This window comes from Hordeum vulgare, chromosome 5H (assembly GCF_904849725.1).
Source record: "Hordeum vulgare subsp. vulgare chromosome 5H, MorexV3_pseudomolecules_assembly, whole genome shotgun sequence".
In the NCBI taxonomy this organism is placed as follows: Eukaryota; Viridiplantae; Streptophyta; class Magnoliopsida; order Poales; family Poaceae; genus Hordeum; species Hordeum vulgare.
Genome location: NC_058522.1, coordinates 391,109,303 through 391,129,973, shown reverse-complemented (window position 1 = coordinate 391,129,973; position 20,671 = coordinate 391,109,303). Strand labels below are relative to the sequence as shown.

General features: G+C 46.4%; 1 protein-coding gene and 1 non-coding gene across 2 annotated transcripts; one reads left to right on the top strand and one right to left on the bottom strand.

The window, feature by feature from the left end:
• The first annotated feature begins 13,154 nt into the window (after window positions 1-13,154).
• TRNAV-CAC lies at window positions 13,155-13,228 on the top strand. The gene has a single exon. It is a non-coding gene; the product is annotated as a tRNA-Val (tRNA).
• A 1,327-nt stretch (window positions 13,229-14,555) lies between these two features.
• Window positions 14,556-15,993, bottom strand: LOC123395405 (probable protein phosphatase 2C 68). The gene has a single exon (XM_045090392.1). The coding sequence runs from the start codon at window positions 15,848-15,850 to the stop codon at window positions 14,801-14,803; it is 1,050 nt and encodes a 349-aa protein (XP_044946327.1). The 5' UTR covers window positions 15,851-15,993; the 3' UTR covers window positions 14,556-14,800.
• Window positions 15,994-20,671: the final 4,678 nt, after the last annotated feature.

The window sequence follows — 20,671 nt, the reverse complement described above, 5'->3', positions numbered from 1 at the left end:
GACGAGGCTCGAAGCAATGGAGCAACAAGTCTTCAAGTGCCAAGGGATGGTGGAGCGTGGACTCAACGCCAACCACATGATGATCACGGAGTTCACCAACAAGCACAGGATTGATGCCAATGACATTGGGAAGCACCTCTCCACGCTCTATGACAGGATTGACCAACTCCAGGCCCAGATCTATGACCTGTAGAACCAAAACTGTGAGTATGAGCATAGATTTAAATCAATACGGTTGGCTGCAGATTTGAGGATTTCGGGGACTCGTTCATCTTTCCATGATGGAGCTCCTATGCCTTGGAAGACGGAGGATCAAGCCCATGTTGCAACAACTCCACCACCATCACCACCAAAGGAAGATAACTGAGCATTGGTATGGGCAATCCCCTTGGCTTGTGCCAAGCTTGGGGGAGTTGCCCCGGTATCGTATCACCATCACATCTTTTGCCTTTACCTTTGTTTTAGTTTTCATTTTTAGTTTTCTCTTTCTCTACTAGTTTAAAAGTCTTAGTATTTTATTATTGAGTTTTGCTTTGTGTCACCCCCTATGTATTCTTGCTCGTGATCCATATAATAAAGAGTGTCTTAGTTGAAGGGCTTTGCCTCTTGCCATGATCAAAAGAGTGAGAATAGAACAAAAGCATGAAAGATCATGTAATGGTCTTATGGGAAGTGATGGCTTCACATATAAAAAGGATGATGATTGAAACTTGTTGAGGGTAGACAAACGTAGAGCTTGGTCATTGTTGCAATTAAATGGAAGCGATAAAGAAGGAGAGGTTCACATATAAATATATCATCTCTCACACTATCTATGATTGTGAACACTCACTAAACTATTGCATGCCTAGAAGTAGATGTTGGACAAGGAAGACAACATAATGAATTTTGTTTGCTTGTCTCTGAACAATGTTATATGATTAGAGATCCCTTAGCATGTGACGATTGCTTCCACCTCATATTAGCCAAAAACCTCCCGCACCAAGTAGAGATACTACTTGTGCATCCATAAACCTTCAAACCAGTTTTGCCATGAGTTTCCACCATACCTACCTATGGATTGAATAAGATCCCTCGAGTAAGTTGTCATCGGCGCAAGAAATAAAATTTGCTCTCTAATATGTATGATCTATTAATGTGAGGAAAATAATCTTTATACGAACCTGTGATGAGGAAGACATAAAAGCGACAGACTGCATAATAAAGTTCTTTATCACAGGAGGCAATATAAAGTGCCATTTCTCCGCACTAAGATGACACGCATCCAAACCTCAAAAGCGCATGACAACCTCTGCTTCCCTCTGCGAAGGGCCTATCTTGTACCTTTACTTTTTGCCCTTGAAAGAGTCATGGTGATCTTCACCAATTCCTTATCTCGCCTTTATCTTGGCTAACGTCATATGCTTGGGAAAGATATATATTCATATGTCAACTTGGAGGTAGGCATTCATGAATTATTATTGTTGACATTACCCTTGAGGTAAGCCGATGGGAGGCAAAACTATAAGCCCCTATCTTTCTCAGTGTCCAGCTGAAACTTTGATCTCATGAGTACCACGTGAGTTGTAGCAATTGTAGAGAACGAAAGAATGATTGAGTATGTGGATTTCCTTTACAAGCTCTTATTTGACTCTTTCTGATTTTGTGATAAATTGCAATTGCTTCAATGACTAAAGGCTATCGGTTGTTACTTCTCGGTAAGGTTATTGATCCATGCTTCACTTTGTGAAGGAATTTATCACTTTAGCATGAGAGATTATATGTTGGTATTGCTGTTCTGATCTTGATCATGATGCATGCATGTTCGTATCTTGTTTTGTCGACACCTCTCTCCCTAAACATGTGGACATATTTATTGAGCTAGGATTTCGCTTGAGGACAAGCGAGTCTAAGCTTGGGGGAGTTGATACGTCCATTTTGCATCATGTTTTCATGTTGATATTTATCGCTTCTTTGGCTGTTATTTCACTTCACGGTACAATTCTTATGCCTTTTCTCTCTTATTTTGCAAGGTTTACATGAAGAGGGAGAATGCCGACAACTGGAATTCTGGCCTGAAAGTGGAGCAAAGTTGAGATACCTATTTTGCGCAACTCCAAACGCCGTAAAAATCAACGAGGATTTTTTTCCCGGATTTATAAAAAATAGTTTATGTTCAGATCCTTGATGGTACTCATTACCTCTCTGGTCATGAATATGATTATGCTTTGTGATTAGTTACTTTTGTTCCTGGGGACATGGGATAAGTCATGCTAATAGTAGTCATGTGAATTTGGTATTCGTTCGGTATTTTGATGTATTGTATGTTGTTTTACCTCTAGTGGTGTTATGTGAACGTCGACTACATAACACTTCACCATTATTTGGGCCTAGAGGAAGGCATTGGGAAGTAGTAAGTAGATGATGGGTTGCTAGAGTGACAGAAGCTTAAACCCTAGTTTATGTGTTGCTTCGTAAGGGGTTGATTTGGATCCACTAGTTTAATGTTATGGTTAGATTTTGTCTTAATTCTTCTTTCGTAGTTGCGGATGCTTGCGAGAGGGGTTCATCATAAGTGGGATGCTTGTCCAAGTAAGGGAAGTACCCAAGCGCTGGTCCATCCACATATCAAACTATCAAAGTAACGAACGCGAATCATATGAACATGATGAAACTAGCATGACAGAAATTCCCGTGTGCCCTCGGGAGCGTTTTTCCTCCTATAAGACTTTGTCCAGGCTTGTCCCTTGCTACAAAAGGGATTGGGCCACTTTGCTGCACCGTTGCTACTTTTGTTACTTGTTGCTTGCTACGAATCATCTCACCACACAATCACTTGTTACCGACAATTTCAGTGCCTGCAGATTTTACATTGCTGAAAACCACTTGTCAGATGCTTCTGTTCCTCGTTGGGTTCGACACTCTTACTTATCGAAAGGACTATGATTGATCCCCTATACTTGTGGGTCATCATGTATCAATATTCGTTTCCGGACCATTGTGGAAACCCTCGTGACGTCCGTGATCTCATCTGGGACTCCGAACAACATTCGGTAACCACACATATAACTCAACTATACTAAAACATCATCGAACCGTAAGTGTGCACACCCTGCGGGTTCGAGAACTATGTAGACATGATCCGAGGCACTCCTCGGTTAATATCCAATAGCGGGACCTGTATGCCCTTATTGGATCCTACATATTCTCCGAAGATCTTATCGGTTGAACCTGAGTGTCAAGGATTCATATAATCCTGTATGGCATTCCCTTTGTCCTTCGGTATTTTACTTGCCCGAGATTCGATCCTTGGTATCCGCATACCTATTTCAATATCGTTACCGGCAAGTCTCTTTACTCGTTCCGTAATACAAGATCCCGTGACTTACACTTAGTCACATTGCTTGCAAGGCTTGTGTGTGATGTTGTATTACCAAGTGGGCCCCGAGATACCTCTCTGTCACACGGAGTGACAAATCCCAGTCTTGATCCATACTAACTCAACGGACACCTTCGGAGATATCTGTAGAACACCTTTATAGTCACCCAGCTACGTTGTGATGTTTGATGCACACAAGGTATTCCTCCAGTGCCAGTGAGTTTTATGATCTCATGGTCATAGGAATAAATACTTGACATGCAGAAAACAATAGCAATAAAACGACACAATCAATATGCTACGTTCATTGTTTGGGTCTAGTCCATCACATGATTCTCCTAATGATGTGATCCAGTTATCAAGCAACAACACTTTGCACATAGTCAGAAAACCTTGACTATCCTTGATCAACTCGCTAGCCAACTAGAGGCTTGCTAGGGACATTGTTATGTCTATGTATACACACATGTATCTATGTTTTCATTCAATACAATTATAGCATGGATAATAAACGATTATCACGAACAAAGAAATATAGTAATAACTAATTTATTAATGCTTCTAGGGCATATTTCCAACACCCAGGACATCAAAATAGCGTCGGCATACCAAGGCGAAACCTAACACGCTGGGGGCTCTCGGGGACGTCGACGGAAGTTTCGGAGAATCATGTCTCCCCACGTGTCCTTTTTCTTGGCCCACCTAATCATTTCCCTCGCAAACTTTTGATTGGGATGGAGTGTGGCTAGGAAGATGCCCTCCCCATACATCCCTATTGTCGCCGGATGAAGCATTTGCCCCCCCCAATACACCAACTTTTTTGGTTCGGTGGTGTTCTTGGGGGCTCTAACTTTAGGAGATGCCCTTAGACTTGAGAATATCGTTGAGCCCAGATTTTCCAATTCAGTGCTTAGACCAACTCCAACTCACGACCCCAAACAAACGTATGTTTTGTCCGGATTTCGTGTGTTTGCAACAGAGAAATGGACACATCCGTCTGACTGCGGCCATCGGTCTGCCCCACCCCAAACTGTCCTAGACGCTCCGCGACCCAAACCCTAGCTCTAGTTTTCCGCCGACCATGTTGAGTTGCATAGTTCACCCAAATTGACATGGAAAACAAATTGAAAAACCTAAAATATTAACACAAAAGCGGCCCAAAGTCAAGTTCAGCGATTTCTAGAACAAACTTAAAACTAAGTTCGGGCGGCAGGGGATGGCATCGACGTAGGCCGTGGACAAGCCTACGTCCGCGATGCTCGGGAGGGCTTGCGGCACGCGCATGGCGTGGCGGGCTCGGAGCACGACCAATAAAGAATGACTGGCGGTGCAGATCATGCTCGTCGCGCAATTAAGTGTCCCATAGAGGTGAGTCGGGAGCGTACCTAAAGTCGTTGACAAGATCGGGCGGTAGGTGGGCGCGGCATCGGGCAATCTCCTCGCGTTGGGCGTGATCGCTCATCGGGGTCGGTGGGATGGGCACACGGTCTGAGAGATGGCCGTTACTCGGGAGGTGCATGTCCAACCATGGCAGCGGCGTGCCCGTCTCCCAATAACACTGACACACCTCCGCCTACACGTGTGCCAGTGACGAGAGCCGACCAGTTATGTCGCGATGTGGAATGCGGGTGGAGGCGGTGGAGCAGAGGTGAAGGGGTGGCGCGATGATGACGACGACCCAAGGAAGAGCTGGCCTCGTGGTCGTTCCTGCCATCGAGGACGTGGATCCCATGGCGACCAGCGGCGAGGTGGAGCTAGGGTTTGGGGCGTGTCAGGATTCGAGGATGAAAACATGGCTCCCTCTTTCCTTTTTCTAACGAGGCCCATAGGTTAGCAAAACATATGGGTGTACAACAACAACACGCTGGTATCCCACGCTGACATTGTCTGGAGGCGGCAGATCGAAATAGAACAGGCACACCACACAAAACATGGAAACACAATGGCCGGTAAGAAGCAGCGAACCACCTACGTCCACACAGCTCACTCGCGCACGCGATGAGGCGACTAGGCGAGGCAAGTATGCGATTGGCCAGCGATAACCAATCTCCCCATCCGCCAGCACGCACAGTGCCAGGCTGCCTACATTGACAGACTGAGCGGACACCCTTTATGCGCAGCTTATTGTGTTTGATGTGATAAAAATGTCATGTGGGGAAATCCTGACATGATAAATGAAGGAAGTTTATCTACAAAAATCTAATTATCTCTACATTCGAAGTTCAGTTGCTAAGCCCTTTGATGCACTTAGTATCTCATTTAGAGAAGCCATTTTTTGTTGTATCTAAAAAAATTCATTTAATGTGCCTTCTGAGGCACAAAATGTTGGTTTTGGCATTATGAGTATATCTTAACTAAGATATAATTACTCACTCTTTCCAGACTAAATCAGGTGCCACATCCAATTTCTGCTTTTTTCTATCTTGAACCCTCAAAATTCCAATCCATCTAGTTTCCTCAAGCAGCCCTCGAGTCTCTCATGACACGTCAAGTTGTTTCTCTTTGTCCCCACGAAGATCTAATCTCTCAAACCTATCCGCAACACTTGCTTTGTTGGAGCGATTAACATCACCGCACCATTTCCAAATGCTTTGTCGTCCGGCGGAGATCATGTTCCTGCCATGCATGGGTACCACGGTGTAGACTACCCTCACGGGATCACAACTAGAACTTTGTTTGGGAAGCTTCGATGTGAAAGAATTGGGAAATCGAAGGGTAGATGCACTCGTGTGACCTCGTCTCTAAGGGAATAAGAGAACCTAAGTAAACCTAGGGGAATTAGACGATGAATGCATTATACTATATCATTTACATTAAGTATGTGCTCAAAGATAACTTCTCCAATTGGTTGTATCTTAGGCCCTTCCTTGTGCTCCATGGATTACATGTGCTAAAAATGTCATGTTGGGAAATCATGACATGTCAAATAAAGGAAAGTTAGCTACAAAAATCTAATTATCTATGCATTGGGAGTTCAGTTTCTAAGCCCTTTGATGCACTAAGATATAATTACTCTCTCTTTCCACTCTAAATCAGGTGCCACATCACATTTCTGCCTAGGTTTCAGGATTAAGATATAGTACAAATTCTTTGCAAAAAAAGGATATAATACAAATTACTAAATTAGAGCATTGTGACTACCCTTATAGTTGTGGGATCAATCCATTTTTTGTAAGAACCACCCTTCATGGCATTTTACTCAGATTGGCCACACCGTTGAGCAATGAGGAAATCAAAAATATTCGAGATTACATCATAAGAGGATACACTCGATACAATGGATAAACCTTCCTTCGCATACCGTTGAGCAACTTCACTGACATCTGTGAGCGTACTAAACTACAAGCTCCTGAAAATTAGAGAGAGATGAGTTAATCTTGAGAATATGGCCACCAATTAAGTGGAATATGGCCTCGCAACCCAGACCGCTTGGACAGGGGGAACGCCCCATCGCCAAGCAAGTTCCTGCTTGGCATGGCACTGCGCAGGCAGGGCGCCCACCTGGCCCAGCCAGTCAGGCAGGAGAGCAAGGAGACCAAAGGGGTCATCAGCGAGGAAGATGGGGCAACTATGGTAATAACACATATGGAGATGGTCATCGCGGATCATCTTCATAAGGTACTAGACGCGGTCATGCGGCTATTAGCAATGGGGGTACCAACCAGGGTTTTTGCGCACCACCGGGCAATTTTGTGCCGGGGACGTCGGAACCTTCTCATCACAAGAGAGGTGGATTCCGACAGAATTGGGCAGCCAGAGGGGGAGGTAGGAAGCCAAGGCCTCCTATGCCTGTTCAAGAGTTGCAGACAGAGAGTGCTGACCCTAATAATGCGGATGGGCCAGAGCCTGTGAAGGAGGCAGCCGACCCTGTAGCTGAACAGAATGTTGGGGTAGCAAAAGGAGATGGAGGTGACCGACCTTCCAAGTGGGCACGTAAGAAAGAGAAGATGGTGTGCTATCGATGTAGCGAGGCAGGACACTTTGTTTCTGAATGCAAGGCTGAGCTCTGTGTGTATTGTCTTAAGCCGATGCATGGTACAGCTAAGTGCCCCCTTACGATTGGGATTATGCCAGTGGTGACCATCTATGGTGTCTCGAGTCAAGAATTAATGTTCTTCGAGTCGCCAGCGGTGACGGCGACACTGCATACACCAGATACTGGTTTCACGGGCACGATGACGGTGACTCGGGGAATGCTGACCGTGGAGCAGGTGGTGCAACAGCTCAAGGAGCTTGTATCATCAACTTTCAAGTGGGAACCGGTGCTGATATCAAACAATGTCTTTAAGGTTGTCTTTCCTACAAAGGAGGATTTGGCTCGTTTACTTAAGTTCGGTATGTGCAGAGTGGCTAGCACTAGCTGTGTACTAGAGTTTGATGCCTGGAAGTGTGAGGAGCCCAAGGGGGTTCCGCTACCGCAGATTTGGGTACACTTTGCGGGTGCTCCTTCCAGGGCCATTAACGACTTTAGAGTTGTTTGGAGTCTGGGCTCGCTTATTGGTAAAATAGAGGAGGTGGATATGGTGTTTACTAGAGCCAAAGGCGTCGTGAGGATGCTGGTGAGTGTGCTAGATATTCAAATCATTCCAGATGAGGTCATTTGGACTTATGAGGGGATGAGATACACTCTCCAGGTGGAGATTGAGAGTCCTACTCTCTTCGGTGTACCGGACACGGATAAGGATACTAATATGACTGATGGGGATGATGTCGATGGAGCCAAGGATAACATGGATACTGCTTCTGATTCAGCGCCCAAGTTTTCTGTTGGGGAACGTCGCATGGGAAACAAAAAATTTCCTGCGCGCACGAAGACCTATCATGGTGATGTCCATCTACGAGAGGGGATGAGTGATCTACGTACCCTTGTAGACCGTACAGCAGAAGCGTTAGTGAACGCGGTTGATGTAGTGGAACGTCCTCACGTCCCTCAATCCGCCCCGCGAACAATCCCGCGATCAGTCCCACGATCTAGTACCGAACGGACGACACCTACGCGTTCAGCACACGTACAGCTCGACGATGATCTCGGCCTTCTTGATCCAGCAAGAGAGACGGAGAGGTAGAAGAGTTCTCCGGCAGCATGACGGTGCCCCGGAGGTTGGTGATGATCTCGTCTCAGCAGGGCTCCGCCCGAGCTCCGCAGAAACGCGATCTAGAGGAAAAACCGTGGAGGTATGTGGTCGGGCTGAAGTGGAAAAGTCGTCTCAAATCAGCCCTAAAACCTCCGTATATATAGGTGGGAGAGGGGGGCCTTGCCTTGGGGCTCAAGGAGCCCCAAGGGGGTCGGCCGAGCCAAGGGGGGAAGGTCTCCCCCCCCCAAACCGAGTTGGACTTGGTTTGGTGGGTGGGAGTCCTTCCTTCCCTTCCCACCTCCTCCTTTTTTTCTTTCTCTTTGATTTTTCTTCCAATGCGCATAGGGCCCTTTTGGGCTGTCCCACCAGCCCACTAAGGGCTGGTGTGCCACCCTCAAGGCCTATGGGCTTCCCCGGGGTGGGTTACCCCCCCCCCCCTCGGTGAACTCCCGGAACACATTCGTCATTCCCGGTACATTCCCGGTAACTCCAAAAACCTTCCGGTAATCAAATGAGGTCATCCTATATATCAATCTTTGTTTCCGGACCATTCCGGAAACCCTCATGACGTACGTGATCTCATCCGGGACTCCGAACAACATTCGTTAACCAACCATATAACTCAAATACGCATAAAACAACGTCGAACCTTAAGTGTGCAGACCCTGCGGGTTCGAGAACTATGTAGACATGACCTGAGAGACTCCTCGGTCAATATCCAATAGCGGCACCTGGATGCCCATATTGGATCCTACATATTCCATGAAGAACTTATCGTTTGAACCTCAGTGTCTCCCTCCAAGAGGAAGGTCCGGAGGGATCTTACTTGGTGTGCGTTGTCATACACTTCAAGTTCGAGAAGTGGTGCTCGGGAAGTTTTCGGTCAAATTTCTAATCAGAACCAAGGAAGATGGGTTCCAATGGGCTCTCGTTGCGGTTTATGGGGCCGCACAAACAGAGCAAAAGCCTGCCTTTCTTGCTGATTTAGTTCGAATTTGCGATGACACCCTACCACTTGTGGTAGGTGGTGATTTCAATATCATCAGGAGAGTTGATGAGAAGAACAATAATAACTTTGATGGCAGATGGCCTTTTATGTTCAACACAATTATAGAGAGCCTAAACCTATGGGAGATTGATCTCTCAGGTAGGAAATATACTTGGGACAATTCTCTACATAATCAAACATTTGAAAAATTGGACATGGTACTTACTAGTGTTGACTGGGAACAGAAATTCCCGCTAGTCACGGTTTGTGCACTTCAAAGGGCTATATCTGACCATACCCCATTCCTACTAGATTCTGGCCAGGCCACTCACAAAGGGAAAAAAGATGCTTTCTCTTTTGAATCCAGTTGGTTCACACGTGAGGGGTTTGTGGACATGATTGCTAGGGAATGGAACAAGGATGTGGGGGGAGGGAAGTCTAGTGTTGATATATGGCAAAATAAAATTCGACATCTTAGACAATTCTTGAGAGGTTGGGCTAAGAATATCTCTGGGGTTTATAAAGACGAGAAAGATAGACTGCTACAAATTATAGACACTCTGGATCATCAGGCAGAAACTCGTTTGCTAGATGAACACGAGAGGTCTTTGAAGTATGATGCTGAACAAAGAGTTCGAATCCTTCTTCGAGAAGAGGAAATGAAATGGGCTGTTAGAGCTAAAGTTAGGGCTATTGTCCAAGGGGATGACAACACAAATTTTTTCCACTTGATTGCAAATGGCAAGCATCAGAAAAAGAGGATAATACAACTAGAGCAAGATGAGGGTACAATAGTAGGTCATGAGAATCTAAAATTGTACATCACAAATTATTATAAACAGTTGTTTGGTGCTCCGGCTCATAGTTTTGTGTCTATGGACGAGCATCAGATCGCGGATATTCCTCAGGTCGGGCAGGCCGACAACGAGTGTCTTTCCGCCCCATTCCTAGAGAAAGAGGTGTTACAAGCGATTCAGGGTATGAAAAATGGTAAAGCACCGGGGCCAGATGGGTTCCCAGCTGAGTTCTGTAAGAAATGTTGGCATATCATTAAGTATGATCTTATGTCTATGTTTCACGATCTGTTTTCCGGGCACTTACAACTCTTTCATCTTAATTTTGGTATGATTACGTTGTTACCAAAGAAAGAGGGTGCTTCGCGTATTGAACAATTTCTTCCCTTATGTCTGCTCAATGTTAGCTTCAAAATTTTCACAAAGGTGGGAACGGATAGGCTAACTAAGATGGCACATTCTGTGGTGCAATCTTCGCAGACAGCCTTTATGCCTGGTCGGAATATTCTTGAAGGAGTGGTCATTCTGCATGAAACCCTGCACGAATTGCACTCCAAGAAGCTTAACGGAGTACTTTTTAAGGTAAACTTCGAAAAGGCTTATGATAAGGTCAAATGGTCTTTCTTGCAACAAACTCTACGTATGAAGGGGTTTGGCGAGATTTGGCGAAAACATATCGATTGTTTTATACAAAAGGGTAGTGTCGGTATTAAAGTTAATGATGATGTAGGTCATTTCTTTCAGACACTCAAGGGACTTAGGCAAGGAGATCCTATGTCACCTATTCTATTTAACATCGTAGCAGATATGTTAGCGCTAATGATCAGGAGGGCTAATGACAAAGGGTTAGTACGGGGCTTAGTGCCACACCTAGTAGATGGGGGGTCTCCATCCTACAATATGCGGATGACACAATCCTTTTCATGGAACACGATCTCAAAAAGCCAGAAATATGAAGCTAATTTTATGCTTATTCGAACAGCTATCTGGGCCGAAGATTAACTTCTATAAAAGTGAGCTCTTCTGTTTTGGGGACGCCAGAGCAGAACAACTCACATATAATCAACTCTTTGGTTGTGAAGGTGGTACGTTGCCGTTTACGTACTTAGGGATCCCTATTCACCACCGAAAGTTAACTATTAAGGACTGGAAGTGCATAGAGGATCGGTTTGAGAAAAAATTGAGCTGCTGGAAGGGCAAGCTACTATCCTATGGAGGACGATTGGTTTTAGTTAACTCGGTGTTGACAAGCATGCCAATGTTTCTTCTATCCTTTTTTGAAGTACCAGTAGGGGTCGGAAAAGGTTGGATTTTTACCGATCTCGATTTTTCTAGCAGAGTGATGAGATCAAGACCAAGTATAGGCTGGCTAGATGGGATATTATTTGTAGGCCAAAGGATCAGGGAGGGTTGGGGATTGAAAATTTAGAGGTTAAGAACAGGTGTCTGCTCAGCAAGTGGCTTTTCAGGCTCTCTGTGGAATCAGAAAGTATGTGGGTACAAATTCTGAAGAACAAGTATCTACAGCAAAAAACCTTAGCTCACGTCACTTTGAGACCGGAAGATTCACCTTTTTGGAAGGGTCTAATGAGGACTAAAACAACTTTTTTTAACAAGACTAAATTCATCATAGGTAATGGTGAATCTACTAGATTCTGGGAGGATAGTTGGCTAGGGGACGTGTCACTAGCTATACAATATCCGCAGCTGTATAATATTGCCCAGCGCAGACACACGTCTGTTGCGGCAGTGTTACGTGAGACTCCTCTTAACATCCAGTTTCGCAGATCCTTAGTTGGCAATAGATGGGGTAGATGGCTACATCTAGTCAGAAGGCTAATGGATGTTAGTCTTTCTGATGATCCTGATCGTATTACTTGGAGACTGACCTCCAATGGTACATTCTCAGTGAAATCAATGTATGACCATATTATTGACAATGCACCTATTCCAAAATCTTCGCATATTTGAAACGTTAAAGTGCCACTTAAGTTAAAAATCTTTTTGTGATTTGTTCACAAAGGAGTTGTTTTAACTAAGGACAACTTAGCCAAGCGAAATTGGAAGGGAAATCGAAGGTGTAGCTTCTGTCAGTCGTATGAAACAATTAAGCACCTCTTTCTGGACTACCCTATGGCTAAAATCTTATGGCGCTCAATCCATATTGCCTTTAACATCACCCCGCCTACTAGCATTAACATGTTATTTGGGACGTGGCTGGACGGGGTTAATGTTCCTTTAGCCAAACTAATTCGAGTTGGAACATCTTCACTTTTGTGGGCTATATGGAACTGTAGAAATGACCTAGTTTTTAACAGACAACATTGTATTAATTTTTTGTAGGTCACCTTCAGGGCTACCGCCTTGATCCGCATGTGGTCCTTACTCACTCCTGTGAAAACCAGGGAGCCTTTGGTTACTGGGTGTGTCCGATGAGAGATGGTAGCTCAGGTTATCTTCAGCCGATATGGATGGCGACATGCTGATAGAATAGGGAGTTAGCCAACTACACCTATTTATATCTTTGGTTTGGGCGTTGATCGCCTTGTAATTTCTGCTCACGAATTACTGTTAGACTTTGTACTTGCTTTGGATTATTCCGGTACTTAATAAACGGCTGCATGCATCACTCGATGCCGAAGCCGGGGTGATGCCTCCTTTTTGAAAAAAAAAAATCCCATATCATTTGACCGTCTGTTTCCAGGAGAATATTTTCCCATTGTAAAACAAATAATTGAAAAGAATTCAGCATCGTGAAATAGTGTAATATGGGCAGATATCTCCACGGATGCGTTATATCGGGAAAAAAAAAGGAGAAGCCATGGGTTCCTATGCCTTTCCGGGCCGTGCAAGATATTGTAGACTGAACTCCTGGAGTATGTGATTGACACACGCCAACTTTCAGATAAGTAAACTTGTTCTGAACATCACAACAAGTTGTCTGGTTGGTGTAGTTGGTTATCACGTTAGTCTCACACACTAAAGGTCCCCAGTTCGAACCTGGGATCAGACACAATATCTTTTCAATTTTCTGCACTATATTCGAACGGGCGTTCCAGATTTTTTTTTTTTGTCGTTTCAGATGCCTCATTTTCTCACTCGCTCATATTTTGCCATATCAAGAAGTGAGAACTTTTACACATCGGACGCAAAAGTTTATGTCGCCCCGGAATCATCGACAACCAAAGGAAGGACAGCAGAAGCCAGCTCGAAATTAGAGTTTTCTCTTCACCATCCATGAGCAGATCCGATATGTTGGCTGATCACGCTCGCCAGCGGCCACCACCCACCGCTCAATCTGTCTTCCGGGTGATGCGTGTCGAACCTTCCGTTGGAAGCGCCACCCAACGACGGGAGGAGCCTGGGACGAACACCTGGACAACGAAGACGAACACGTCCCACCAAACCAAACCCCCCGTCCGGTGAGGTGAGATGAGATGAGAGGGGTGTGGGGCTGGAGGTTCCTTGCATCTTGCTCCGCTGTCGCCATTAGCGATAGTATAGATCGACAGATGGATGGATAAATAATGAAGCAAAAAAGATCTGGGACGCAAATCCCGGCAAAAGATGTTTGGAGTGAGCGATTTTTCAATGCCCTCCGACGCGTCGCTCCAATCAGTGAGTGACAAACCCTTCTTTTTAAAGAGGAATTACTAGAGAGTTTGTCGAGGTGCGCCTGCGTGCGTCGCCGGGAAGAATGAGAACCCACACCAGCTGGCCCGACGGAATGGCCCCGGCCCCGGCCGTCCGCCGTATGTTTCACACAGCTGGGCAGGCAGGTGTCGGGCTTCCAGATGAATCCCGCAAGAAATATCTCGCTTCCTTGGGAACCTCTCATCTGATCTCCGTCTTCCTCTTCACGCAAGCGTCAAGAGCTGTCCCGGATCTGTTCTCTCTGATTTCTTCTCTCCTCTCATGGAAATATCTTTGATTTGACTTCATTTTATATGGCGCCCAGATTCCCCATCTTTTGGTGCCCCGCTTGCACCAAGATATAGTTTGTGCTTCACCCAGCTAACCATCCGTGCCTTAACAACAGATTTGAACGCATCAGACTATCCAGTCCCACTAACAGGTCGGTTAGAGAACAATTTCTACAGGAACTTATAACAAATTAAGATATGACATATCATCCATCTAATCGGAACTTACGAAGTTAGACAAGAAGCACAAAACTAAACTGGAAGCTGCAGAATTACTGATGCAATGGAAGGTGTCTTGACACATACTCGTATATTACATCTAAACAGACTTGACTGATGCTAATGGAAGCTGGAGATCTCAAATCCTGAGTCGAGCCTTCAGAATTTGGACAATTAACTCATCTCAGATTCACTTCCTGAACTCAACTTCTGTTTCAATTCCAGGATCGAACTTTGGTTACACCCGTTGTTATTTCTTTCCACAACCCCACCATAATCTATGTACTCCACTGAACTTGATTCAGGGAGAAATATTGCAAAAATATGAATTTTCAAAAAGGAAAAGAAGAGAAACAATCAGTAGAATCACTATGGAGCTAGTTTCGGATTTGATCCTGCTGTTTCTACCAGTACTATCACTGTTGCAATGGAAGATGGCCCTCCTATAAATGGTTCTTTGGCCGGAGATCGACGACGACAACAGAGATGTTGTCCGAGCTGTTCTTCGTGAGAGCCATCTTGGTGAGCATGGCGGCTGCCTCGGCGCACCACCTCTCTCTGCCCCTCCGGAGGCAGGCCCGCGCCACCTGGCACGCCGTCTCGTTGCTGACCACGTCCCACAGCCCGTCGCTGGCCAGGATCAGGCACTCGTCGCCGGCCGCCCTGTCTGTCACCGTCACCTCCGGGACGGCGGTCACGAACGGCTTGAGGTAGCCGTCGCCGATGGCGCGCGACATGGCCAGGACGCCCAGCACCCTCGCGCCCTCCCAGAATATGACGCGGCCGCCGGCCGCCTCGATCCTCTCCAGCTCGTCCGGCCTGTCGGGCTTGTGGTCGGAGGAGAGGACGACGGGCGCGCCGTCGCGGCAGAGCACGGCGCGGGAGTCGCCGCAGTTGGCCACCAGGACGCGCTGCTCCTCCACTACGGCCACCACGGCCGTGGACCCCACGTGGTCGCACTTGTTCACCTCGCACCGGCAGCTGGCGCTGTCGCCGCCCCCGCCGGCTGTCACCTCGGCGTCCATCCTCGCGAAGCTGCGCACCATTGCGGCGGTCCAGGACTCGGGCCGGGCCGCGCCGGCCAGCTCCTCGGCAACGAGCTCATGCATCCGCTCCCGGCACGCGTCCGCCACGTGGGAGCAGCCGTGCCCGTCGAAAACGCCGTAGAAGTCGCGCCCGGGTTTCCCCTCCTCGGCCGGGACGGTGAAGGCCTCCCGTATGGAGACGGCGTCCTCCATCTCCCTCCTCCGTCCCGCGACCGACGTGAACCCGTGGCGTTTCGCGGCGACCACCTCGCCACCGGCCGCGCGCCGCTTCCTCGTGGCCGCGGCCTCGTCGGCGCCCTGCGGCACCTCCGCGGCGACCTTCCACCTTGCCGCAGCGTCCCCCGCCCTGCGGCGCCTCCCGGCGCGCGCCCTGGCCCGGGCCTCCGCCTCCGCCCCGACGACCACCGCCGACGAGGCCGAGTCACAGCACACCTGCGCCATCGACATGAACGCCAAGAAACCCCTCTGCTTGCCTTGAACAACGGCACCGTCCGGAATGAAATGGAGATGAAACGGAAATGGCCGCCGGTCGCTGGCTGGCGGGTGGGTGGCTACAAGAAAGAAGATGAAGAATGGAATGGAGGAGAGGAGTCCCTCGTGCGCGGCCCCCTTATAAAGCGGCGCAGTCGCAGGTGGCGCGCGTCGCGATCTGTGAGGCTGAGGCGGAGGCGACACATGGTGGCATCCACCGCCCCACGCAACATCCGGGCCGTCCACGAGTTGCGCATGGCACGCGGCGCGCACCACGACACGTACCCCCCTCGACTCAACGTCCCAACCTCTCAACGTACCCCCTCGGCTCTCCCCCTCCCCACCGGGGGGGACACGTGACGCGCGCCCACGATAACGCCCTCACTAATCTACTAGACTAGTCTAATCTAATCAAATCTAGTGTTGAGTTTTCGTTGAAAGTCTAATCTGACCCCCAACCTAATCGCGCCGAACGAGCCGAGCGTCCGGGATAGAATAATGCGGGGCACAGCACAGCACAGGTGCGCGATGGCGATGGCGACCGGGCACTGGCGCGCGCGACGTGTCCCGCTTAGGCGGAGCGTCCGAAATTCTCCGTCGCCGGTCCAACTCGGGGGGCCGAGCCAAAGGTTCCGTCCGTCCGGGTGTGGTGATGCGGATGCGAATTCGAAAAGGAAAAGGCGGTGGTGGTTGCGCGCGCCGTGCCGCCAACCCATTGGCTTTCGGCCAGGGTCGACATAGAGCGCGGAGGGGGCGACGCGTGCTCCCGTTTGACCTCGCGACGACCCAGTTTTTTAAATTTCCCGGCGACCGGAGCCCCGGGGGAGATGGGACACGTCGCGCTCTTCGTTCGCGCGCAATTAGCCACCTAACGGTACGTGCCACCCGAGGGCTGGCGCCTGGAACCGTGCGGGGCCCGCCCGGGCGAGGGGAGAGATTTTTTTGCCGCTGTCTGGTCGTCGTGGACACGTCAGGGGAGGCAGGAGGGGCACGTATGCGCCGGGTGGTGGCCAGGTGGGGGCGCCATGGAACAGTGGGCGTCGCCGTCGGGGCCCCCGCTAGCGAGTGATGGGGCTGAAACCGGGGAAACGGTGGCGGTTTCGGGGTGATTCAGGTTGTATTGAGTGCCGTGGGGTTGCCGGCCCAACGGCGGCGATCTGGTTACGTAGGCGGGGGAGATGTGCCGTGTGCGAATGCAAGCGGTGAGCAGTGGCGGGGGGATGGGGACGGGGGCGGGGTGCCACGTACCTACGTCACAGCTCTTGTGGTCAACAGACGTGGCGATGATGCTTTTGGGAATGATGCAGGTGGTGACCGGCACGGAATGGAGCGGATGCACGGTGTGTGTGCTGCAGGTGGCGTCCAGGACAGTAGAAGTGGCGACTTCAAGCTCTAAATAATATCCTTCCTACTTTCTTTTTAAATGGGTATTTTAACATTTCTAGATTTTTATTATATTAATCTCATTCATTTGAGTTAAATTGTTTCGAGTCTTACGCAATATTTATTTCACCGAGATAAGATTAAGGGTATAAGTGGTCAAATGATCAAAACTCTACTCTCTTCCATTGATGCTTCTACATATATAGGTACAAAAAGGACGCCTCGCTTTGGAGAGGCGTCCGTATAAGAACCAGCGCGACGGTTGCTGAAATAGCATTCGTTGACGGTTAATACAGTAGGGATTTTCCCTAGTTAAGTATCTTAATTAATATTAACACTCTTCCTAATTCATACTTGTATAGTTAGCATCATCATCTTGAAAGAGTCTCCTCTAAAACCTTTGTGGAACAAATATGAGGACTATATTGATTGATATGTTGCCAAAACTCCTTCAAACCCAATGAGGAAAATAAGAAGAAAATGATGCAACATATAATGGTATTTATTCATTTTTAACTCAATACGAGAAAACACATAGAGTTCAAATGATAATAAATATGTCGTATATATTTTCCTAAAAAACCCGGTGGGGAAAACAGAAAGTATGACATATGATCTCACGTTGATATTACCCCATTAAAAACCTTTATCAGAACCTGTAAACGTGAGTCGGGTATTCCGATGTCCCGGTCATTGTGTGCACTATGACCTGGATTGATGGAGATTTTCCATCTACTGGGTATATACTACCCATTAGGTGTCTGTCAACGTGAAGTTGACTTGCATTTACTGTTTCACAGGCCTTGATATCCTTGCTTGCGAGAAGTTGAATCCTCATGTACTGTTGCCATAAATCTCCCTGTATTGCATCGAACGGGGAGTGGAGTGGTTTTTGTTGGTACCTCCACTCTTTCAAGCGTACTTTTGCAGGATTGTAGGATTGTGTGACACCTTTATATTCAGTAAATGAATCTGGTAGGTTATTTGCAATGTGTTGCAAATATTCTGAACGCATGGTTCAGATCTTTGAGTAGGTGGATTTGAGACAAAAATGTGTTGAACATTTCATTATTTTCCTGGCATTATTTATGGTACATGAATTCTCCCCCTAATGCGTGGAAATATTCCTCATGAATCAGCATAGTGGCCTTGAATAACTCCCCATGCGAGGGGCTTGAGGTATTGACGGAAATACAGTTATTCCTCACATAGATCCCCACTATATGTTGAGGGGCCAATGATGTATGCCGGGTGGTGATATCGGTATGCAACCAAATTACCGCAGATGGGAAATACATGATAGATTTCCACGTATCAAAGATAGAGGGGAATAATATTATGCAGTTCTATCATGAGCGTGTAAAACTGCATGACTCCAACGTAAAGTTGGTAAGTTGCAATTTCAAGGTAAAGATAATGCAATGAGCTTAATTCTTTAGATAAAGGATTCTACCAAACAATTTGGAGTCTACACATTAGGACAAATTGCTAAACTTCAATCCAAGGTCCGTAGAGAAGGCACTGAAGGAGAATTTTGCAATGTTATCCATTCGATTTGCTTGAAATTGATGTCAGGATAATGAGCCAATGGTTTCATGTGGATAAATCACACTCGAGACAATCGTATAGACATCTCTTTTAGAACCATGGAGTACCTGAATGGTCTAGTCAATGGATGGGAAGAGCCACTTACCTCGACTTGGTACATTCAAGGAGTCTGAGTGGTTCAACGTAGACTTCAAGGTGCACGGGCCTTAAAATTAGCTTCCCTGTGTCACATGTAGTGCACACAAAATCCAAATATTGTTTGAATATAGCATGAAAATAATCATAAACTATTGGAGTTGCTCATAGTTTCAGTTTCAACCCAATATCTCGATGACCAAGGCGTGTATGCCAAGTTTGCCATGTACAAGACATTATGGAAAACTATCTTGGACGCAACATGTGCTACGGGTTTTGTAGTATGTGTAGTACTCCCTCTGTAAACTAATATAAGAGTGTTTAGATTACTAAAATAGTGTTCTAAATGCTCTTATATTAGTTTACGGAGGGAGTACAATCCAGATGATACACGGAGAATGTGCTTGCCATATTCGTTGCATATGGTAAAGTGAGTGTATTCCTCTTTGTTTTCATCATAAGTTTCCGTATGGAAACTATTTTGACGGACACCTCTATATTTTAGTAGGGTACGAGTTAAACCTCGGAAGCAATAAAGCATCCCGACGTTACTCGAGTACCCACAGGGATAGTATATATGGCTCGGGTTGAGCCAACAAATACCTCATCGCGTGTAGCGATTTTAAAATATCTCCCTTCTCTCCACGAGAGTGGAAACATTGAACTTCCCTGAGTATAGAGTTTGTGGTGCATATGTCCACAAGGCACATATCATCTCTCATCGGATTAACTCCCGTATAAATCTCTATATAGACATGAAGATTCTCAATATGAAAATCACTCAGATATATAGAATACATACAAATGTATTTGTACCAAAGTGTTGATACAATATATTGTGATATACAATATATGATGACAACAATACTTATGTTGTTAATACAACATCAATGGACATAAATAAATAATGACCACTCAAGAGATTGTGAGACTAGTCGAAGTCTTCAAGCATGTTAGTTGAGTCATCTTCAACCTCCATGTTCTCTTTGCTCATAGGGTCCCGTGACACCTGGTGATGTTGGGTTGAAAGTTGAAGTGAGCTTCAAACCTTTGCCCTTGAGTTCATTGTATCCCAGGAATTGCTGATACAGAATAACCAGATGCTGAGATCTGAATCTAATGCCTTATAATGTATAAGAAAACATTTTTCTGTTAGCAGTGTGATCTTGACCAGAAGTGAATCCTGAATTGCACACATTATCCCACGAGACACAAGATCGATCATGATGTCCATGGCCCAGATAGGGCAGTGGTGGCCATTGAGGGCGAATGCCTCAAATCCTATTGGTAAACCAGAGATAATTAATTCACGGTTAGTAAATTAAAGACCATCATGATTGATGTTGTAATGAACTTAGAAAAATCAATGGGTATTTCAAGAAATTATCTTGAAACCATTAGTGTGAATCTCAAATTGCTAAATATGACACCTTGAAGATAATCTCCAAAATGGAGTAGATCTCGCAGCACTAGGGAGTATAATCTGATGAAGTCAGTAGATACTCACTCGTAATGCCTTATGTCATGACTTAGTAAAATGTGTGTAAGAGCACTTTGTAAAAAAATCATAATGTCAAAACGACAAAATGTAGGCTTTATCAATAGTGGTGATAATCTCCACAGGAGTAGATCTCCACACTACCTTGTGATCCCAAAACATCAATTTGAAAAACAACACTTAGAATTTTGCATACCAACTTTTGCTTGTATCAAGCCAAAGGCTCAATTAAG